Here is a 22,500-nt window from a genome sequence, read left to right as displayed (position 1 = left end):
TATTCTATCCAGTTATGATGTGTTAATGGTAATGTCAGTGAAATATCAGTCAGTATTGATAATGATATGACATTTTTTCTGCATGCATATTAACCCCAATGATCCAGATGACATGACCATCACATCATGAAAAGATTTGATTTGAGGGGCAGTGATGTGAGCACACTGTCATGAGAAGATTTGGCAGGGTAAGGGGAATGACTTGCCATAAATTCCCCTTCCTTATTTTAAGGAAGGGGAATATACTGTCAGTGAGCCATGAATGGAAGAGTGCCAGCTGTAGGGAGGACACTATTTTCATGCTCAGGAACTTATTGCAGCATAGGTTATATTACAGTAAATTGAATATTACGGAAAAAAATCAAAATGTTTCAAAATGTTACATATTGTTATTATCCTTGCACTCAGTTATGGAGTACCTAGAGAGATAATATGGAGGCTGTGCAAGGGAAACAGTATATTACAATCTGGATAAAGCAAATTAGATGACAAAAATGGACTTTGGTAAATGTCAAATAACTAAAAATGCTTATGGATAAAAAGAGAAAATAACATTACAAAGAGTAGGTACAGTCTTGTCAATGTACACGAGTGTTCGTGTGCACCCAGCCTACAAGCTGCGCACCTGGCAGAGTGGCAGCTCACGCAAGCCTAATACCCATATTTTGGACCATGTGATGATAGTGGAGTATCCAATGGGCTAAACATATCCAGCCATGAATTAGCCCCTTGCAGATGGGCTAGAGATAGCTGGGCAATACAAAAATTAAAATATATTCAAAACATCCAAGTTTTACCCACTCAAAAAGATATTAGAATGGTAAAGAAAAAGATTTCTATTTATTTATTGACACCTCATAATTAGGGGATGAATGTGGATGCATGGGGAGGGAGTGGCCAAGAGTGATGTGAATCTATAATACTTATGGTATTGGGAGTCTCACCTTGTTCCGATACCCAGTAGTCGAATTTGTGGTAAATGCCCAGCTGCAAGATGTTTCAAGAAAGAGTGACATTTAATATTGTCCTTTTGAAGTTATTAAATCTATACTATAATTCCATAAATTTCAATGTGTTGTCCTTGTATGTGTGCATGTATGTTTTGTATCCAAAATATTCTACTGAGGCTTTTATACATAGTAAGTAAAGTCCAAGTTCCAATTGCATGGGACCTACCCTTGCTTACATACTTGGAAATAAATGCATTCAATTAGATAGCTTTATTTCCAAATCATTCCTTTACTCAAATTGATGTGTCCATTAATTACTGTGTATGATTTTTATGCAAGAATTATTATTATTTTTATTAATTGTCAGTTTTTATGGACTATATCAAATTGGTTTGAATAGTTTATGAATGTATCTTAGATTAGTGTTGATGACTGCATTTTGGGCTATTGTTTCTTTTTGTTTTCATCAAGTTGGTTAACAGACCATGAATTAGGCACCAGCATGACACTGAATACAATATCATTTCCCAAAGTAAGATGTGATATATAGTTGGAATTCTGATGAGAGACCCTGTAACCTTTAGGAAAATGAGGCCCGAATGGCAGCTCTGGTGGACGAACTCCGGGGACGTGTCCACCACATTTCGCTTGGTGGCGGAGAAAAGGCCATCCAGAGGCACAAGAGCAAAGGTGAGCCATTGTGGAAGGGAAGATTGTAGAATGTCTGAATACTATTGCATGTGTATGTGTGTGGAGCTGTAGATATTCTAAGTAATTTTTTTTTCATAGTTTACTTTATATCTATATCAATCTGTCTTTCTGTCTGTCTATCTATCTATTGATCGATCGATTTGTCTGTCTGTCTATTGATCTATCTATCTATCTATCTATATGTATTTATATGATTATTTATATTCGTATCTCTTATGTCCTCCTACCATTCTTACTTATATCATGACCTCAGGAAAGCTTTTGGTGCGAGAGAGGATCGGCAACTTGATCGACCCTGGGACCCCATTTCTAGAGCTGTCACAGTTAGCTGGATATCAGTTGTATGGCAAAGAGGAGGTGCCGGCTGGAGGCATCATTACTGGTATCGGCAAAGTCTCAGGGTGAGTCTAGGGTTGGGAGGGAGGTGTTATTGTAATGATTAGTATACCAGTATGTGTAGCCATTTTTCATATGTGCTGAGTGTGACTTTATGGGACTAGATTTTTTTTATGAAAGAACACTTGAAAATTATATATATTTTTTTCTCACTCCAATCCCAGATATATGCAATTTATTAACATGAATAAGAAAAGTTACTTTTCTCTACGTAACTTTTCTTTTATAGCATTCACTCCTTTTCACTGTTGTGCTTGTTAAGTCTTTCTCTATTTTTTCTTTTAAATTATAGCCATTAAGTATATTGTATTATTAAAAGCCTTCTCTACCCCTCGCCTCTTTTTCAGGGTTGAGTGCATGATTGTGGGCAATGATGCCACAGTGAAGGGAGGAAGCTACTATCCCATCACAGTCAAGAAGCACCTACGAGCCCAGGAGATCGCACAGGAGAACAACCTGCCCTGTGTCTACCTGGTGGACTCTGGCGGTGCAAACCTCCCTCGGCAAGCGGATGTCTTCCCTGACCGTGACCACTTCGGCAAGATCTTCTTCAACCAGGCCAACATGTCTTCCAAGGGGATTGCACAGGTTAGTTTGATTGCTATTTTGAGAGGTTTCTTGAAGTCTTTTCTTTCTTGTGCAGTTTTTGCATAGGTCTTAAATGTTTTTTTGTTGATGAATTGATGATTTGGATGGTTGTTTTTTTTGGGTTTGGTGGTTACATAATTAAATTATTCTTGACATTGAATATGAGGTCATGATGAAATCTTAATACATATATTTATTTTGGGATCCTTTAAGTCGGGAGATGAAAAAAGAAGATATCGACAAAAAAAATGGAAGTTCATTACCTCAGCAATACAAAGGCATTTGTAATTTAAATGCCAAATGGCAAAGTGGAATTTTTCATAGCTCCATAACTCTGTCTTATAACTCTGAATTAAGAATTTGACATTATAGATACAAAGAATACAAAAAGCAAAATATTGTCAGTACAGTATTTTGGCACATAAATTGAAGTTAGCATTATTCATTCTATAGCTTTATGCCCCAATTACAGATTGCTGTTGTTCTCGGGTCTTGCACAGCAGGAGGAGCCTACGTGCCTGCAATGGCTGATGAGTCGATCATCGTGCGTCGGCAGGGAACCATATTCTTAGGGGGTCCTCCTCTCGTCAAAGCAGCCACAGGAGAGGAGATTTCAGCTGAGGACCTTGGAGGAGCGGATCTCCACTGTGGGTGCGTCAAGGGGGCAAGGAATGCGTGTCTCTGGAATATATATGCTCCATATGTTATAATATATTTACCAGAGTTGTGAGAAACTAAGAATCTCCTAGCTTAATATACCTTTTAGTGGTTGTTTAAGGTAGTCATGTAGTTTGCCAAATATGATAATTCATTTATGCACTTTACCCTCCAGGAAATCAGGGGTGACAGATCACTATGCCTTAGATGACACGCACGCCCTGCATTTGGCGAGGCGGGTTGTGAGGACTCTTAACCGCAACAAAATACCTCAGGTGGGATACAGCTTTGGTTCTTAGGTTTTATAAAAAAAAAAAAAATTCTTTGAACAATTCAAGTAGAATATTTCTTTTGGATTTAATTTCTTTTGTGTATTTTTTCTTAGGAATAAAACTGCTATATATATATAGAAAAATCCAGTCTTCTGTTACATATAGGAGTATTAATAGAATACAATACAAGCTTTTATACAATATGAAGAAAAATTAGGTTGCTCCCAAGAATAGGCCTGGCTTGGCTTTCAGAGCATTTAAAGATGACTTCATGTGAATTCAAAGATATCTAGAATTATTTTATTTTATTGATTTTTAAAAGAAAAACCTAATTGATTAACTAAGATTTATGAAATGGCATGGTCTTTCATGTTTACTTTTTTCAAGTAAACCTTCCACTCTTTGTCACCTAGTTATTGACAAAAGTGCTGAATCCTTCTTTCAGGTATCTTTGCGTGATGTGAAGGAGCCGATCTTCGACCCCATGGACCTTTATGGTATTGTGGGTGACAACCTCAAGAAGACCTACGATGTCAGGGAGGTTATTGCACGTGTAGTGGATGGATCGGAGTTTGATGAGTTTAAGGTGAGGTTATTAGAGCTGAACTCGTGGTTTTGCTGTTATTTAGATATTTATATTTGTTGTTTTTGTGTTTTGTTGTATTATAGTGATAATATTTCTTTTTCTGATTTTTGTTTATTTATATGATTATTTACTCCTTTCATTCCAGGCTCGCTATGGTGACACGCTTATCTGTGGTTTTGCTCGCTTGTATGGGTATCCTGTAGGCATCATCGGCAATAATGGTGTCCTATTCTCCGAGTCTGCGGTGAAGGGCACTCACTTCATTGAACTTTGCTGCCAGAGAAAAATACCCCTGATCTTCTTGCAAAACATTACTGGTATGCTAGTTTGGTGGGAATAGGATTTCTAAAAGAGGTTTTCCTTTAGAAATTTTACTCTGGATACCTCATGTATTTAGGTATATTGTATATTTTCATTCCTTATTCATATGCATAATAAAATCCAGTTGGGTTGAATGTTTTAGTGTTCAGCTTTTAGGCCATAATTCTTTTCTCAGATTTTTCTTTTAATGATTATTCAGCAAAGATCAACCCTTTTTATGTTGCATGTTTTTCACTGTGCCAATTTGATTGTGTGCAAGCTATTATGTCATATAAATTCCTCATACTGACCTATATGCATTGTCAAGGCTTCATGGTTGGCCGAGATGCGGAGGCTGGTGGCATCGCTAAAAATGGAGCCAAGATGGTCACAGCTGTGGCCTGCGCAAAGGTCCCCAAGTTCACAGTCGTCGTTGGGGGTTCATATGGGGCTGGCAACTATGGCATGTGCGGCAGAGCCTATGGGTAAGTTTAATCTTCTATCTGCTATTTCTCCTGTTTTCTTTAGGGTGAATCTCGTTATATTTTGGGATAAGCTTTTTTGAACATGTAGCACTGCTTATATATTTTTCAAGTTTGCACAAATATGGCTTCTTTATTTTCTCATTTGGTTGATCACAAAATAAATTCATGATAGTGTTGTTTATAAGCATGCATATTTTTAATGTTTGATTTGGATATTAGACACTCAAATATCGTAAAAAGAATACTTTAATGATAATGATAGAAGATATTAAACAAGTATTTTCTCTGCTCCACAGACCACGGTTTATGTACATGTGGCCCAACAGCCGCATCAGTGTGATGGGGGGAGAGCAAGCAGCAGGTGTGTTGGCACAGATCACGAGGGAACAGCGACGTCGTGAGGGGAAAGAGGTATGTCTTTGGTGCAGATGTTTAAGTTCCTATTCATATTTTAGGTATTTTTTGGGGAAAGATTTGTTGCTTGTTTATGAAGTGTATTTATCGGTTATATCTGGGAAAAGTTACCTTGGAATGTATTGTGAGTTTTAGGGATTCCTATTAGATACATGGGTTCCTCTCCTGAGACAGAAAAAGAAATGATCAAATAATTAAGAAACGTTTTATAAAGAAATGCATGAGACTTGCATACGATATGGATGGAATGTATGAATAGGGAAGTAAACATGGATAACTTCTCTATCACACACACATGTATTTTGTTCTGTATTACAGAACTCCATTTACACATTTTACTTGCTATTGTTAGCATCCTGCATGCTGTACAATCTAATATTGGTGAAAAAAAGTCTATAAGATGATAGTAGTTAACAGTTAAAAAGAATGCTTTATTGCTGTCAAAGGCTTTTTGTTGTTAATTAAATCCACTTTTATTTGATTATAGTGGACTGAGCAAGAGGAGTTTGCACTCAAGGCCCCCATTATCAAACGCTTTGAGGCTGAGGGATCTCCATACTTTTCCAGTGCTCGGTAGGTGGTAATTTTTATTATTATTTTATTACTTTGTATATTTTGTGCAGTGTCATTTTTCTTTTTATCGTAGGTAAAAACATATACTGAAAACAATTTATATGTAATTTTTTTTTTTTTTTTTCATTTTTCTTTGAGAAAGATTTAATATAATTTTTGACATGCTTTCTTGTTTTTTAAATTTGAAAAGGTGAAATATACTCTTTCTTGTTCTTACAGTGGGATTTTTTTCTTTTTTTTTTTTCTTTTTCTGTATCTTTTTTTCAAATGCTAGTTTTTATTTCCTTTTTTGTAGAAATGTTTAAAGTGCTCCTGTGGATATTACTTAATATTAATTCCACTCCACACATGAAATTGGTGGTGATCATGCATTAACTCATTTATTGTGGATAATCTATTGTAATTTGCAGTTCATATTTTTCTTGTCATTATTGATTTTTTTTTTTCTTGAATAATTATTATATGATTTTCTTGGAAATTCTTTTCAGTCTCTGGGATGATGGAGTGATCGACCCTGTGGAAACAAGACACGTTCTAGGCCTGTCCTTGTCTGCCTCTCTGAATGCTCCCATCCCCAAAACAGACTTTGGTGTATTCAGAATGTAAAGAGTCCTAAAGTTATAGCATCAGCTTTTTTGAGAATAGAACTGTGTGACATTTTGGCGGTTCAATGTTCTGCATCAAGATTGAACTGACCTCATTGGCCATTTTCATAAAATGTTTAATTAATCTTGCAGTTTACTGTATATCTGTCTGAATTAAACGTACCTATTGTAAGATTTCAAAGAAAGATAAATACATTATCAAAGTGGTAAATATGTATAATTGTAACGAAATAAATTTAAGTGTCTTTGGCATCACCTTGAAAATGTAGTCATTTGAACAATCACATTTTATGGACATATTGAAAATGTGAACATGAGAGTGAAATGTACAGTAAAATATATGTGTATGGTTTGATATGATAAGCATCTATATAAAATTCAAGTTGTGGTAAATCTTACAGAATTACTTAGTTTTGTTTGTAAGTTATATGAGGGTAGAATATATTGTTTTGTCTAGATGTGATTTTTTTTCTTAGTTCTATATTTTTTTGTATGGAAACAGAGAAAGCATTTTTTACAAGGAGGATTTGTTAGTTACAATAAATAAGCTACAAATTCAAATTTAAGTAGTGGTCCAAAAGCCTTGTGTACAAAAAAAGTTTGCCCTTTCTCCCAACAACAGATGAGCTACTGTTCTAATATGTTTTGGTAACAAATTGACAAGATATACGTGGAACACAAAATAGATGCATTTCCGATGTTTTTAGCACAATGATGTTCACTGCCAGTCAAAATAACATGGATGTGTTTTGTAATTGGTCGTCTGATTTTCCATTTTCTCTTGACCAATGATCTCGCATAGTTCTTTAGCCACATAATGTGTCAAAAAAGTTCAGGTAAACGAGGTCTTGTTCTATCCTGAAAAAATATTGATCTATGGTACAAATATTTAGACTGAATTTGACAGCAGGTTAGCAAAAAATAAAAAAAAAAGCCTTAGTGATGATAGATATATGAAATCCACAAAGAGCAACTGATCTAGTCACAGAAATCAACATTGGGAGAAATTAATCTTCAAGTTTAAAAGCAACTTAAAATGCCTGGATCTTGTCATTGTGAGTTCTTTTGCAGCTCAAAGGAAGTGCTTTCATATATCCTGTTTCTTAAGTTAATTCATTAGGGGAATGTATAGTATTTTTGTAGACAACTTAGGGTATTATGTAAATAAACTTTTTTTTTGTAAAGTACAGGTTGTATTACTTCCCTAAAGAATATATAATTTCATGTTGTGAAGAATAATGCGCTAACATATTGGATGTAATTTAAAGTAAAGGAGATACAGCAATAAGATCATCAGATCTAAAATTAATCTGAATTTGAATCCTGTATTATACTTTAAGGATATAAAACATATCTCAGTGATATTTCAAAGAATTTTACCTTTAGCAAATAATTGATAGTGGGAAAACAGAAGTAAATGAAAGAAATTAAAAACGAATTCAATTTAATATCTTCCTGGAGCAATATACTATTATCATCATCATCATTGTTGGTACTCAAAAAGATTTTTTGCATTATCAGTTGCTTGTGTAAATATATTGTGATCATATTCACATCTGTGCTACATTCCTGCCTGAGCTATGCTTCATCCCTCAAGGTCCTCATGAGGAGTACGAGCTAGATAACTAAACAGGAATAGTGTGCCCCTGGCTCTTTAAGGCTGTTCAGGACACCCAATGCCAGCCTATTATCTTAACAAAGGAGAGATATGATAAGACAATTTGTTGAGCTGAGGCAAATGGTTGGGTAGATACCCAACACCAATAACCATACCCAGTCTCCATCTCCTAACCCAACAACAACATCCATGGGTGTGTGTGCGTGTGTGTGTGGGAGGGGGGGTGGATCCTTTTAAGTGTTTAATGTAAATGCCATAAGTCTGTTATAGATTTTAAGTCACCTCATGGTTTTAGTAACTTCATTTTGATCTCCATAAAGAATTGTCCTCTGCGTAATAAACTTTTACCAATTCATCTGCCAGGTAGTTTGCTGAATGAGACAGGTGGGTAAACTATATACATTTATTATTCTGAATTCTTATAAACCTATATACAAGAATGTATAGTACCGAACCTCTTCTAGTATGGGGAAAAAAATAAATACCATAAGACTTAGTGAACAGTACAAGTTGGCAACAACATAATAAGTCCAAATAACAGAGATAGAATAATAATTTTTTTTTAAAGTTCAATTTAGTGGTATAAATCTGAAGCCTCTGCCACAAAACGCAGAGGTATTGACACTCCTGTCGATAAATATGATGTGGACTGGAAGTTTCCCTGCTTGTGAAACTACAATCTTTTATCTGATCGTTTTGATAAGAAATGGGCAGTATGAAAAGGCTTTATAGAAGTCCAACCCCCAACATGTCTCTCCCTATTGGAGTGAAATGAAAGGTGTAGGATGCCAAATAGATATTTATTACTCCTCTTCTTCCCGCGCAGCCTTTGCAGCTTTCCTCTTGGCACGCTCCAGCAGCCGGCGCTCTCTCTCGTGCTCCTTCATTCTGAGTATGTAACTGTAATGATGGAGAGATATTAAAGAAATCATTTACTGTCATTACAAAGGCTTTTCCTTATTAATATCAGATTTCAATGTCCTTTCATATCACAGCCTTTCACTACAATTAAGATGGCTTTGAGATCATAGCCTAATTTTAGCAACACCCCTAGTCACAATTGTTTTATTCACTTTTATAATTAAATCAAATCAAACAAGTCTTCATAGGCCCCGGATTCTGCTTATGAGGTCTAACCAACTAACTGTTTACTACCTATTTATAACAAAATGTGGTGGTTCACAACTGTATTGTTTTGAACAGGATATGTTTCATATTGGAAAATAGTTCATAACATACAAAAGGACCTCTTATTGAAGCTAAAACCAAGTTTTCATTATTTTCATGAAGCCATAAAATAATTAAAAGTATCTCAATTTTAGTAAGAGCTGTCAACATTGACTCATTTAGCAGAGCAAGGAAGATATAGTTCTTATGAGTACTAATCAGAAGATGCCAAGAAAAAACAGTAAATGGCAAGTAGAAAGTCCAAGACATTTTATGTACTTACTCGTCATATTGACAATTGAGGTAGTCATGTTTTTCATGGGCGCACTGGTACACAAATGGCCACACCTTCTGGCGGCAGGCTTGGTACGCAATGGCTTTGTGAGCACAGTAATCCCTGTCTTTCAAGGGCAACTTGGCTGACTCCATTTCCTCTGGTGTTGCCACCATCACTGAAAATAACAACCTCAATTACAACCTGGGGGGATGGGGGTAATCCTATGATGTAAGAATCTATAAGAAAGTTTTACAAACGTTCCAGACATTAGCTGCTGATGGATTTGTTTGCAAATCCATATCTGAGAGCTTACGACCATCAATGAAATTTATGTATGGCAATGTCATTTTTTTTGGCCTATTTCATAACTCAAATTACAGAATACAGGTAATTTCCATAAAGTAAGGTGTATTATCAACACAATGGATAAAAAGAACATAGGAACACAAATGTAGAAACTGCTTGCACACAAAAGCCTTTCACTCCAAATGCTGGGCTTTATAAAACGTTTTCCTCCCTTTGGCCTAACCATGCCCGTCAATGCGTGGTTGACATATAATGAGGCATAACTGTGGACATTTTGATATTTCAGAGGGATTGGTGAATTAAAAGTGCATAATACTAAAGCTGGAGGTGCAGGAGTTATATTGTACCCAGTCAGAACTAGAGATATTGTCTCTGGTGAATGTAGTCCTTGGTTCAAAGATCACTTTGAATGTAAGCACTCAATCACCCATCGAAGATATATGATATCCATGGTGACTAAAGTACTTGCCATGGACTCTGGTGTAGGAAAACTGCATATACTCAGGGAAAAATAGCTTGTTAACTAATGCAGTTTTGCTGTCAAGAAAGAACTAGGTACATATCAGTGCACTGCCAACTCTCCCCAGTCTTCAAAGAATTAAATACAGACATAGCGGCAAGTTCCCTTAAAATTTGCTAAATTGAACTTGCTACTACAACATGGGCATGGCTGCCTCTAAAACTAATGAAACTTAATGGAAGCCTTACTAAACCCGCCATAGCCCAACGTAAACAAATTTGACATACAAGTTCCTACTGGCTTTCAATCAAACAATATTTAATACCCTCTAAATCAGATCTGACAAATTTGTCTAGTACTCCTGTCTCAGAGGTGACTAACTGGAAGCTGAATGGTGAAACCAGAGTGTGGCTGTAATATAATGTGCTTAGAATTTCTTCCAAACTTTTTGTGACATTTCCTGGCCAAGAATTCCTCATTGTTATTACAATGATAAAGCAATGATTTACAAAGATAGAAAGATGTTTATCAGATGATTACAAAACTGCACAGATTGCCTTAACTGCATATCAAAAGACTGAATTCATCCTGATTAACCAGATATTTCAGTTTCACAAAGCTGTATGGTACAAGGTACAAGGATAGAATGACATAAAATAAGACACTTTTCATGTAAAGAATTTCCTTACAGAAGTTGATAATAAGATATGCAACATGTAATACTTGGGAATGCATTTACAAGAAAATCTAAAGATACTGTCATAAAGACAGCATCACTCACTGATACATGAAATGGTTAATCTTTATGGTATGGATGCACTAGGGAAGGGCAAAGGGAATATGATATTTTCATATAGGACAAAAAGTTGCAGTCGTCGGCATGAGAAGTAATCTGCAGACACTAACGGTAATGCCACAAATAAAGGGAAAATGTCACAGAAAGCACCACTCCCAGTCTATGTCCACTTGCTGCTCCAGAGTTTCAACTCCATCTTGCCATGATTATGAGGCAAAGACAATATTTCCCAAGGGGTGTTGGGGGGCAGAGCCACCCTTCAACCCTCCCCTCCCCAGTCATGGCAACCTAGATTGATGAATAAATTCTTAGACGTGGTGTTGGTCATTCAGCCTCTAGTGAGTGTGTCTATACTGTAAAGAATTACCCATGAAATAATCAGAGCAGGGAAAGAATGTCCGAAATGAAGAAAATAGGTTGCTACTAATGCTGCAATGAGAAAAAGTTCTTGATGATCAGATGGGGTTCTAGGGCAAAGCCGTTGATAGGGGATATGGTGAAGCCTGGGGGTGAAACCCCTGGGATAAGAAGGTTTTAGTTTTTTGGCAATATTCACAGATTAATAGGAATAGCTGGAGTAATAGGGACTTAGCCTCAAAAGGGCATAGTAATTTCATAAACGATTACCAACACTTTCCTTTACATCATTTGTGGTGGAAAATAATTACAACATTACTAAAATAACTGAAACAAAGAATAATAATTGCAAGGTTGCATGCCTGCGTGAAACTAAAAAGTTACAGTAAATATTTTTCTACTAGCTCTGGTCGTGTTTTAAATGAATCTAGCACTAGGACATCAGCCCCGATAACTGGGGAAGGTATGATACCTATCAAGGAAATTGTGGGGCAAAAGCAAATGATTGAAGTAAATTTTGCAATTAGTTATTGCAATGCATATTTGTAGCAATTAGGTGCTTTGCCCCCTAAACCCTTTTCTGGGGGACTGCTGCCTGCTCTCCTCCCTGTCTGGTCTACAAAGCCTTCACTTTGTATGTTCTGGCAGCCTACAGCACGGGCAAATATCTGAATCTTGTACCAGTAACTTCTGACCTTGAAAAATAAATCCGGAATGGCCAGCCTGTGAGAAATCAAAATACTCATCATTGCTGTTGATTGGGAATTGTGACCACTATCTGCCGCTCTTTTTTTTTTACTGCCATCACACATTGCATATGAAAGGCTTTAGTTTTTCCAGTACCTTACGCACAGCCGAGCCATGATGGAATTAACTTGAATTTCAACCGACTTCCTTTGGCTTACTTGATTTCCCTCCTTTATATCATCGGCTACAATTCCGTTAAATTATTCTTTTGCTTCCTCGATTATGCATCATTTTCTCTCGGGGCTAGAAGAGTACATGTCATGGAGTGCCTGGAAATTTTACATTTTGCATCTTCTCTCATATCTTTATTAGTTTGTGAAGAAAATGCCAAAGAAAAGGGTCTTCGAATGTCAGGTTCTAATGGATGGCAAGGTCGGAGGCTTCACTTCTTTTGTTAGGTGTCATTTCCAACAATACCAATATTACCCAAATATCAGAGTTATGTTTCATTTACGAAGGATATTTTGGATTTACTCAAAATATGATGAGAGGTGTTAGTCTAATTTCCAAATATACCTTATCGTAACTCAAATCGCAATGACCTCTTTTCTAAGGAATGTCAATACGGCAGTATGTCTTAGGATTCACCTACTACACAAATTATGTATTCTTTTGGATACTGTTATTGAAAAAAACTGCCCAAACACTTCCAAACTGCCGGTCAAATAACGACTCAGAAACGGCGAATTGGTGGACGAAAACAAAACTACCACCGGCCTTACCTCTCTCTTTCCTGCCCGATGAAAAGCCATAGAGCGGGTCGAAAGTGGGTTCCGCCTTGTAATCGGGCGTAGTGCTTCTATCCCCGATAGCCTGCGCCACCACGTTGCCCATCGCGGCCGAAGGGGGGCGGAAATTCGCGTCGGAAAAGGAACTTTGGGAAAAACAGCTGAGAGACGGCAGCGGTGCTCCTCTGGCGGCCGCAAGGGGAACTAAGTTTAGAATTCGTTGATGGATAAAAAACTATTCTTTGGGTGCTTTATCCCAAAATGGTTATTTAAAAGGATTCGGGATATATTTAGAAAACGAAGATAAATTTATTTTTCATGGGGACACAATCGGGTAATCCGTTAACGAGTACAGTGAAAGTGATTCTTGCTTCAAAAACTACTATATCTAGGGAATTTTGAATACATCTTAAAGTCAAAATATTATCGTTATATCTTATTGATAATTCTATCACCTTTTCTACACACTTTTGAGTTTTTGATTGTTCACGAACTTGTCATTGAAATTCATTGACGCTTCGTAGAATTGCTTTTTTGCCATTTGCCCCAAAGATATGTACACAAATCTATGTGCATCTAATGAAAAAATAGCTCATGATACAAAAACCTACTCTTTGTGATAATCTTTTCGATAGATAATAGATATTTGAATAAATTCATTTGTGAATGTAATTCAGTCCGAATGTAAACATTATCATTGTTGTTGTCATGGGCGCAACCAGCAACAGTAGCAACAAAGCCGATTTACTATTATTTTCTCCGCTACTGAAATGAACAATTACGAGATCTTACACCCAATTGGCAGGGGTGCCTATGGGTGGGTTTCATACAAAGTGACACGGTGTTTAGTAGCGTCAAAAGAGACTTCAAATATTGGCAAACGATCATCATATTTATAGTTATTTTTTAGTTTACTATTACAGGGCCTATTTCAGCAGTATTATGATTTGTGAGAGCATCATCAACAGGCTAAAAGAACTATACATATACTTATAGAATCTATATATTACTGAGTTCTAACGTTTTTTCTGAATGATAATTTCATATCAGCTTAATGAAAGAAATTATATAAAAATGCTATTTGATGCTTAAGTAATAATTTAAAGGTTTCATCCCATTCCTGCCTGTAAAAGCTAGGGCTTGATTTCATAGTGGGCATCTCCACGGTCCCACAACATCTTGGGGAGTCTACATGTTGAATGTAATACAATATTGCAAAGTCAAATTTTCGATGACACCAATAAAACTTCATGCTGGGTATTTCAATTATTGTTAAGATTTTTAATATTTGATTACAGAAATGTGTACTTATATCGTCGTCTGTCAGACAACAAACATGTAGTGATTAAGCAGATACCCACAGAGTCTATCACAAATGCAGAATGTGAGGTAATTTTATCACATTTTTTCATGTATAGAATACTCAAGCTTAAATGCAATCTTATGCATATACAGATTCACATAAACACAGAGACATAGACATGGGTATAGAAATAGCTTGACACAGACATATTTTGACACAGGCATGTTGGCACAGACATGTTAACACAAACATATGCTCACACAGACATATGCTGACACAGGCATACACACATACACATAGGCTACACACATATCCACAGACACATGCACGCGCACACGCACACGCGCACACGTGCACACACACTAGCACTTGCAGTTGCACTTGCAATTGCAATTGCAATTGCACATGCACATGCACATAAACTTACACATACACATACACATACACATACACATACACATACACATACACATACATACATACATACATACATACATACATACATACATACATACATACATACATACATACATACATACATACATACATACATATATACATACATACATAAATACACACACACACACACACACACACACACACACACACACACACACACACACACACACACACACACACACACACACACACACACACACACACACACACACACACATACACACATACACACACACACACCTGTAAGGGATGAACAAATAATACAGATAATCACTCATGCTGTTGAATATGAATTCTTCATTATATGCATATCTAGTATTGAAAATTATATCTACACATAATTCTTGATGACAATAATGACTATTCTTTACTCTTAAACCAGTAAGCAACTTTTCAACAGGTGACAAAGAATGAGGTGAGAGTGCTGGCAATGTTTCAGCATCCAAATATCATTGAATATTATGACAACTATCTTGACAACAACACCATTATGATTGTCATGGAATACGCACCTGGGGGCAACCTGTATGACTACCTTCGCTCGAGAGGAGAGGGGAACCTCCTCCCAGAAGAGGTATGTAGTTTATATTGCTGCATTATCAGTATATGATTATGCAAGATTTTTTTGCTGTGTAAAAGTATATTGTAATGTTTATTTTTATTTAAGTTGCATCAGAATGCTACACTTGTCATTTTGAAAATTAGGAAGTACTTGTAATCTGAAAGAGTATTTTACTTGAGATTTATATGCTGTTGTAGAGGAAGTGTGCACAATTTTTCTTTCATTGAGAATGAACTATGATTAATGATGTATAACTTTCTAGGATGTGTTGAACCTCTTCTGTCAATTGGTGCTTGGAATGCTGCATATTCATGAGAGCAAAATTCTTCATCGAGACATTAAGTCGAACAACATTCTGCTGGACCGATCGCATCGCATTGTTAAGATTGGTGACTTTGGTATCTCAAAAATCCTGAGTAGGTAAAGTCTGCACAAGAATGTAGAGTAATAGGTCATGGATAAATGATGTGAAGGTTTGAAGGGTTAGAAGGAGCAGGCGAGACTGAATGAGTGTGATATTGTTTTTAGTCATTGCCTCTCTTTTCTCTTGGTATAAATTTCCAAAAAGATACTTGTAAGGAGAATAGGGAAGTTCCATCTGTAGTTTAGGCTTTAGAATTGTCCTACTTTTGTTATTTTTTGTAAGGAAAAGAACTTATTACTTCCAACCTCTAAGAAGACTACTACAAACTGTTTGCTGTATTTGGAATGGTTCTTAACCACAAAATAAACATAAGAGATAGAAAGGTATTGCTAGACATTACTGTTGCTACTGTTTTAGTAATAGTCACAGTTTCAGCATTATTTTATGCAACCAGTATGCCTAGAGATCATAAAAGTGGTTTTGGTTTAATCATCCTGTAATCATTACTTTTGGTGTATAGATTTGTATATAGATTTATCAATAAAGGACAATTTTGATGTCTCAGAGTAAAACCTTGCTCTTGAATATTTAGACAGACAAATATCTTAATTTATTACTATAAAATTACAAAACAAATGGTTTTGGTTTGCCCTTAAGATGCATGATTTACAGTTGTATTAACCCATGCATTCAAAATTTCTCATTATACAGTAAGAGCAAAGCACACACAGTTGTGGGAACCCCATGTTACCTGAGCCCAGAGCTGTGTCAGGAGAAGCCCTATAACCAGAAGAGTGATATTTGGGCTCTCGGTTGCGTCCTCTATGAAATGCTGACTTTGAAGAGAGCTTTTGAAGCTGAAGTAAGATCAGATTTTTGGTTGGATCATTAAGATTTATCTTTTCTGTTATATATATATATTTTGAAGTATATCTTTTACTTTTTGAAAATGAAAGAAAAAGAAGAAAAAGAAGACATTTTCAGATTTAAAATAGGGAATACATCTGCACCTATAACTGATTTATCATTAATTTGAACCAATGGCTATAACCATAACCAAGCCCCAACCTATTCCTACAGACAATACCAGCCCTGATCATGAAAATCATGCGAGGGATCTTTGCCCCCATCCATCCACGCTACAGTGCCGAGATGCGCTCCTTGGTCCACCTGCTGCTCCACATGGACCCGGCTCAGCGCCCCAACATTCACCAAGTGATCAGCCAGCCCCTCATCTTCCCCACTCTGTTCAAGCTGCATGCTGACCTGGGGATGGTGCGATGTGTGTCCAGGTATGTTTTTTCTACTTCTTCTTCTACTTCTTTTTCTTCTATTTCTTCTTTCTTTCTTTCTTTCTTTTTTGTTGAGGTGAGACATAGGGTGAAAAGAGGAGGTATATACATATTTTGAAAATAAAAAAGGAAGAGAGAAAAAAAGTCTTACACAGCTTTCCTTCCCAAACTCTGCACCCTAGACCCCTCCGCCTGTCGTCAGTGGGCACACGTACCCGTTCCTCAAGGGGGAGTGAGGACTCCACTGATAGAGAAAAAAATGAGGGTGAGAAGAAGGGTGCAAGCGAGGAAACGAGGAGTGTGGACAAGGAGGTGGTAAAACAACCGGCAGCTTCTTCATGTGTCTACTGCTGGCCTCCCCATGGCACACCTTCCAGGTAAGGATGAAGGACGGAAGGAGTGGGAGTAGGAGTGAGAGGGAGAGTGAATGAAGAACTGATTGATGATCATTCGAGCAGCTAGTGAGGTAGAATACAAAAAAAGACTGATGGATATTGATAGAGATAAAAAGCTACTTTATTTTCTTAACAAAAAGAAATTGACAAACCGCATCTGAACATAAGAAAAGGAAAAATAGAGATGTATAAGTAATGTAAATAGAGCAATACATGAAATGAAACCAAATCCAATCATTCTTCAAACTGGGCTAATCCTTCATCTCTTTCTCCTACTCTCTGCCCTCTCTGAATATCCTCTTATCCACCCCTGTCTGTTCCCCATATATCTTTCTCTCCACCCTCATTCTTATACCAATGCTTAATCTTCATTCAAATTCCTAATTTCCACTTTCCACCCCATCCTCATCCTCATCCCTCGTGTACCTTCTTAACCCACCATTTATCCCCATAGACTATCCACCGGGGAGAGCGAAGGGGAGGTGTTGCAGGTGGCAGCAAGCAACACCCACCATGCGGGGGTGACAAGTGCAGGACAGGTTGTGCTCTGGGCCAGACAGCATTTGGAAAGTAAAGATAGGAAAGGTAAATGCATAATGTATACATAGATACAGATACATACATAGATACATACAGATACATACATAGATACATACATATAGACATACATACATACATACATACATACATACATACATACATACATACATACATACATACATACATACATACATACATACATACATACATACATACATATATACATACATACATACAGACACACACACACATGCATATGTATCTAATTATACATATGTGTTTATTCACTAATGAATGAAGAATATGCCAGTTTAGTCTGAATATGTATCTGAAATATGAAACTAAGCCCAAAATATGAAACTGCATGTGAAAATTTGATGAGGCATTCACATGGTCTTCAACAATAACAGGGACAAAAGCTGATAATCAGGATTCCCCCCCTTCCCATGTGGTCCCCCTAACCCCCACGCTGGTGAGAGCCCCTTCTTCGGCAACCATCGTGCAGGTAGCATGTGGGGATGGCTTCATGGCATGCGTCACAAGTAAGTGGGTTTGTCATGTTCTGAGTGTAAAAATATCATTATCTAATAACCTTGAAATAGCTAGTATCTAGAAGGCATGAAATGTTCTGTATATAAAAGAGTGAATTGAACAGGTGTTCATAAGATAGGATTTTGACCTGTAGATATGACTAGTTAACCTGAAAGGAAATGATATAGCAGTATAGTCAACGATTTTAAGAAAATGTGAGTGGATGAGGGAATCATATTTTATTTCCGAAGAATGATATCTGAGCGTTTGATGCTAAGCGTAGGAAAATGCATTAAGATTGTAAGTATCCCTATATTTAAATGATTTTTAAAGAATAACATTTTTAAAAACTCATTGAACCCAGAATGACTATCCTCTCAGGACAAATTTTTTTCTCCCTCACACAACAGACCGCGGCATCCTCCTGACCTGCGGAAAGGGGTCATCTGGCAGCCTGGGTCATGGGAACACCAGCAACGTGGAGCAGTTGAGGATTGTCGAGTCACTGTTGAGCATATCAGTGAAGGAGGTGGCGTGTGGGTCATCACATGTGGTTGCCTTGTCTGTTGATCACCAGGTGTTCTCTTGGGGTTGTGGGGATAATGGTAGGTCAACACAGGTCAATGAATTTTGATTCTTTTGTTTTAATCAGTGTTTTTGTGTTATGGTTATGTTTTTTTTATTATTGATATTATTTTTTATGATTGTTGTTATTGCTATTATTATTATTATTATTATTATTATTATTATTATTATTATTATTATTATTATTATTATTATTATTATTATTATTATTATTATTATTATTATTATTATTATTATTATTATTATTATTATTATTATTATTATTATTATTATTATTATTATTGATATTGATACTGATGCTATTTTTGATATGGTTATTGATATTATGGTGAGTATCATTGTTATTATTATTGTTATAGTTAAGCATATTATGTATACATGTAAGAATTTATTTATGGAAGTATACCCTAAGTGTTCAGAATAATACATTAGCAGCCAGCACTTTTTTCACTATCACAATCTTCCAGGTCGGTTGGGAATTGGATCACGGAAAACCCAGCTGTGGCCACACCAGATAGAGCTCCCCCAAGCCCCTGACTCCTCTCAGTATAAGGTCACTGGCATCGAGGCTGGCGAAGACTGCACGTTCCTTGTAACTACGGAAGGCGTGCTCTTTGCTTCCGGGTCAAATAGGTTTGTAAATAGGGTATGGGGAAGGAGTAGGGGGTGGTTCAAGGTGTCCATTTAGAGGGTATGTCTCTTTGTCTTGCTTTCCTTGTCAGTCTCTGTATGTATGAATCATAGAAAATTTTGCAGATACTTGGGCCCTCATGATAGGCTACCTACAGTATTCAGATTATTTATGCTCTTAGAAAGTAGATTAGTTTATGTTCATGGCTTCAACACCAAATAGAAACACATGTTTACTATCATCATTATCCCACTTAACAGAAGCAATAAGCTATGTGTGGATGAGACAGACCTGGCAGGCTGTGAGACCCTGAAGCAGGTGGAGGATGTGGCGACGTTTGTGGCTGTGTGCTCGAAGCCTCTTGCCAATGCTGCTCTTGCCCAAGTCGCTGCGGGGAAACACCACTCCCTCTTTGTTACAGGTGACGGGGGAGGAGGCTCATTAAATCAGAAATGTGTGTGTGTGTGTGTGTGTGTGTGTGTGTGTGTGTGTGTGTGTGTGTGTGTGTGTGTGTGTGTGTGTGTGTGTGTGTGTGTGTGTGTGTGTGTGTGTGTGTGTGTGTGTGTATGTGTGTGTGTGTGTGTGTGTGTGTGTGTGTGTGTGTGTGTGTCTTATATTTATATCTATATCTATATATTTGTCTATATTTATATATATGTGTGTGTGTGTGTGTGTATGTATGTATATATATATATATATATATATATATATATATATATATATATATATATATATATATATATATATATATATATATATATATATATATATATATTTATTTATTTATTTATTTATTTATTTGTATATACGTACAGTGCTATGTAATTGTATTCTCTCATTTTTCTTCCTAATCCCTCCCAGATTCCATCAATGTACCATATTTCTCCTCCCTTTACCAAACCTTACCACTTCCTTCACCTTTATCCATGCAGAATCAGGTGAGGTGTTCACTTCAGGATCTAATGCAGGAGGGCAGCTGGGACATGAGGGAGCCCACAACCCACGTGTACCTCGACGTGTGATGGAGCCGCTGTCCCGCTCACAGGTTGTTAAGGTTGCCTGTGCTAGGGACCTCTCGCTCGCTGTCACAGAAGGTATGAACATAGGATATTTCTTTGTCTGTTTTTGTCTATCACTGTCTTTGTCTCTGTCTGCGCCTGTTTGTGTCAGTCTCTCCTTATGTGTCACTGTCTCTATCTGTATCTGTGTGCATCTGTCTCTGCTTCTGCCGCTTATGTCAATAATTTTTTTCTTTCTTATGATGATTTTTTACAAAAGTAAGAATATTTTGATAATAGGCACAGATAATGCAACTGTTTCTTTTTCTCCCCTCTCATGTTTCATTTAACTTCAAATTTATCTCACCTATCAATCCCATATCCATTATGTTTCTCTCATCCACTCTTCCAGATGGCAGAGTGTTCTCCTGGGGAGGGGGAGAAGCAGAAAGTGAGCCATCCCCCCCAAAAGAAGAAGTCACAGCCTTTGAAGAGCCAAGGATAAGAACACAAAATACCTTTAAGAATTTTGTGCGCCCTTCACTGGTATCCCTGAAGCAGAGCACAAGAGGGAAGGTGTTGTCAATTGCGGCATCCAGGGAGCTTGTCCTTCTCTGTCACAAGTCATAAATGCAGCTCCTCAACCACCTTTACCACATGTCATAGAATAGTCATTCCTGTAACCTATTGGTGCTAAGATAAATGTGTGATATGTGTACAAATATGTATAATTTTTATTGTATTTTATTTTTTGATTGTTTGATGGATGGGAATCAGACTGATGGAAGTACAGAAATTTTAATTTTCTTTTAGGGATACTGGTAAGGATTCTTTGGAAGGAGGAATAGAATAGAAGCTAAACCTCTTTTATGAAGTTATAGTTGGGGTTACTTGGACTAGCTGATGCTAAGCTACTTGTTTTTTGATTTTGAGGAAATGTTTGAAGTGATGAAAAGATGAGGACTATTGAACCAAAACTCAGAATGTTAGTACAATTGATGCTCAAGATTTTAAAGCACTCTGGAGCCTCTGGCCCAAGATTGTATTGTAATATTAAAGAAAGTGGAGTCTAGTTTTGTTTTTTTATAAATGCAGTGTAATTGTAAAAAATGATAATGAACCACATTTCCAGTAGTTTAAGGAAGACAGTTGTATTTTTCAGTTAATGTATTTATAACTTGTGCCAGTTCTGATTTGTTATTGTATTCCACCCAGTTGATTACATACTTATTATATATAGCCACTTACCTGTGAAGAAAGTGCATTATGTTGCTCATAACTCCAAATAGAGCCTTCTGTCTTAAATACAAGTCTTTATATTTTGTATCATAAAGTCATATGGTTTAAAAAACTGTTTTCTAATGTATGAATGTAATTTTACCGATTATTTCTTTCCTCAGCATAAAGAGATGCAACCTCTTTACTTATATGATTTGAAAAGAAAATGTTTGTATAATGTATGAGTAATATAAATGAGTGGCTGCACATAAATCGGTTGCTGGTTCTCATGGCATAATATGTGTGATTTTATTGATTCTTTATGCAACAAATTGTGTGTTTGTGGATTACCTGAATTATGGAACAAGTATACCATATACAGTAAAGAAAGAATTTGTTGGATTTTAATTTCTATTTCCTTACAAAAATTTAAAGCCTCAGTTAAATATGTAAGCACAAAAATGTACCATGAACCCAATAACTGTAATATATAATTCCTATATAAATTTCAAGCCATATATCAAAATCTGAATGCATGTGTACCTTACTTTCAGTTACAAAAAAAAATATATATTTTTTTTAATATTCATATTTTTGCACACCAAGAGGGTGACTAATTTTCTCGTTTA

At 36.5% G+C, this 22,500-nt stretch overlaps 3 protein-coding genes across 3 annotated transcripts in view; 2 read left to right on the top strand and 1 right to left on the bottom strand.

Annotated features, from left to right (window-relative positions):
- The window catches only part of Mccc2 (methylcrotonyl-CoA carboxylase subunit 2), an 8,418-nt gene extending 694 nt beyond the window's left edge, over nt 1-7,724 (top strand). The window contains exons 2-12 of the mRNA XM_027368495.2: nt 1,535-1,640; nt 1,915-2,062; nt 2,405-2,645; nt 3,118-3,296; nt 3,478-3,577; nt 4,020-4,160; nt 4,306-4,477; nt 4,789-4,945; nt 5,242-5,356; nt 5,847-5,932; nt 6,421-7,724. Coding sequence (XP_027224296.2) covers nt 1,535-1,640; nt 1,915-2,062; nt 2,405-2,645; nt 3,118-3,296; nt 3,478-3,577; nt 4,020-4,160; nt 4,306-4,477; nt 4,789-4,945; nt 5,242-5,356; nt 5,847-5,932; nt 6,421-6,538 — 1,563 coding nt within the window. The 3' untranslated portion in view covers nt 6,539-7,724. The remainder of the gene's footprint in view (nt 1-1,534; nt 1,641-1,914; nt 2,063-2,404; nt 2,646-3,117; nt 3,297-3,477; nt 3,578-4,019; nt 4,161-4,305; nt 4,478-4,788; nt 4,946-5,241; nt 5,357-5,846; nt 5,933-6,420) is intronic.
- Nucleotides 7,725-8,544: 820 nt separating this feature from the next.
- On the bottom strand, nt 8,545-13,202 carry ND-B18 (NADH dehydrogenase (ubiquinone) B18 subunit). The gene is made up of 3 exons (XM_027368492.2): nt 12,988-13,202; nt 9,606-9,774; nt 8,545-9,055 (listed from the first exon to the last, which is right to left on the bottom strand). Exons 1-3 carry the CDS (start codon nt 13,097-13,099, stop codon nt 8,959-8,961), a joined length of 378 nt encoding a protein of 125 aa, XP_027224293.1. The 5' UTR covers nt 13,100-13,202; the 3' UTR covers nt 8,545-8,958.
- Nucleotides 13,203-13,653: 451 nt separating this feature from the next.
- Nucleotides 13,654-22,269, top strand: LOC113816451 (serine/threonine-protein kinase Nek8-like). The gene is made up of 14 exons (XM_027368496.2): nt 13,654-13,810; nt 14,292-14,382; nt 15,156-15,329; nt 15,580-15,737; nt 16,393-16,543; nt 16,762-16,973; nt 17,156-17,350; nt 17,823-17,953; nt 18,319-18,450; nt 18,850-19,044; nt 19,492-19,657; nt 19,916-20,076; nt 20,588-20,749; nt 21,066-22,269. The coding sequence occupies exons 1-14, from the start codon at nt 13,764-13,766 to the stop codon at nt 21,281-21,283; spliced, it is 2,193 nt and encodes a 730-aa protein (XP_027224297.2). The 5' UTR covers nt 13,654-13,763; the 3' UTR covers nt 21,284-22,269.
- Nucleotides 22,270-22,500: the final 231 nt, after the last annotated feature.

The sequence above is a fragment of the Penaeus vannamei genome, chromosome 34 (genome assembly GCF_042767895.1).
Source record: "Penaeus vannamei isolate JL-2024 chromosome 34, ASM4276789v1, whole genome shotgun sequence".
NCBI lineage: Eukaryota > Metazoa > Arthropoda > Malacostraca > Decapoda > Penaeidae > Penaeus > Penaeus vannamei.
Note: the sequence above shows the minus strand (reverse complement) of the source record. Positions and strands in the feature narration are given on the sequence as shown.

What these genes read in the sequence shown, in the direction of transcription:
- ND-B18 (XM_027368492.2), bottom strand. Translation starts at nt 13,099, where the DNA reads ATGGGCAACGTGGTGGCGCAGGCTATCGGGGATAGAAGCACTACGCCC. An exon ending in ATCGGGCAGGAAAGAGAGAG is followed by an intron (nt 9,775 to 12,987) that starts GTAAGGCCGGTG and finishes TGTTATTTTCAG; the next exon opens with TGATGGTGGCAACACCAGAG. An exon ending in CTCAATTGTCAATATGACGA is followed by an intron (nt 9,056 to 9,605) that starts GTAAGTACATAA and finishes CCATCATTACAG; the next exon opens with TTACATACTCAGAATGAAGG.
- LOC113816451 (XM_027368496.2), top strand. Translation starts at nt 13,764, where the DNA reads ATGAACAATTACGAGATCTTACACCCAATTGGCAGGGGTGCCTATGG. An exon ending in AGAGAGCTTTTGAAGCTGAA is followed by an intron (nt 16,544 to 16,761) that starts GTAAGATCAGAT and finishes CTATTCCTACAG; the next exon opens with ACAATACCAGCCCTGATCAT. An exon ending in CCCCATGGCACACCTTCCAG is followed by an intron (nt 17,351 to 17,822) that starts GTAAGGATGAAG and finishes TTATCCCCATAG; the next exon opens with ACTATCCACCGGGGAGAGCG.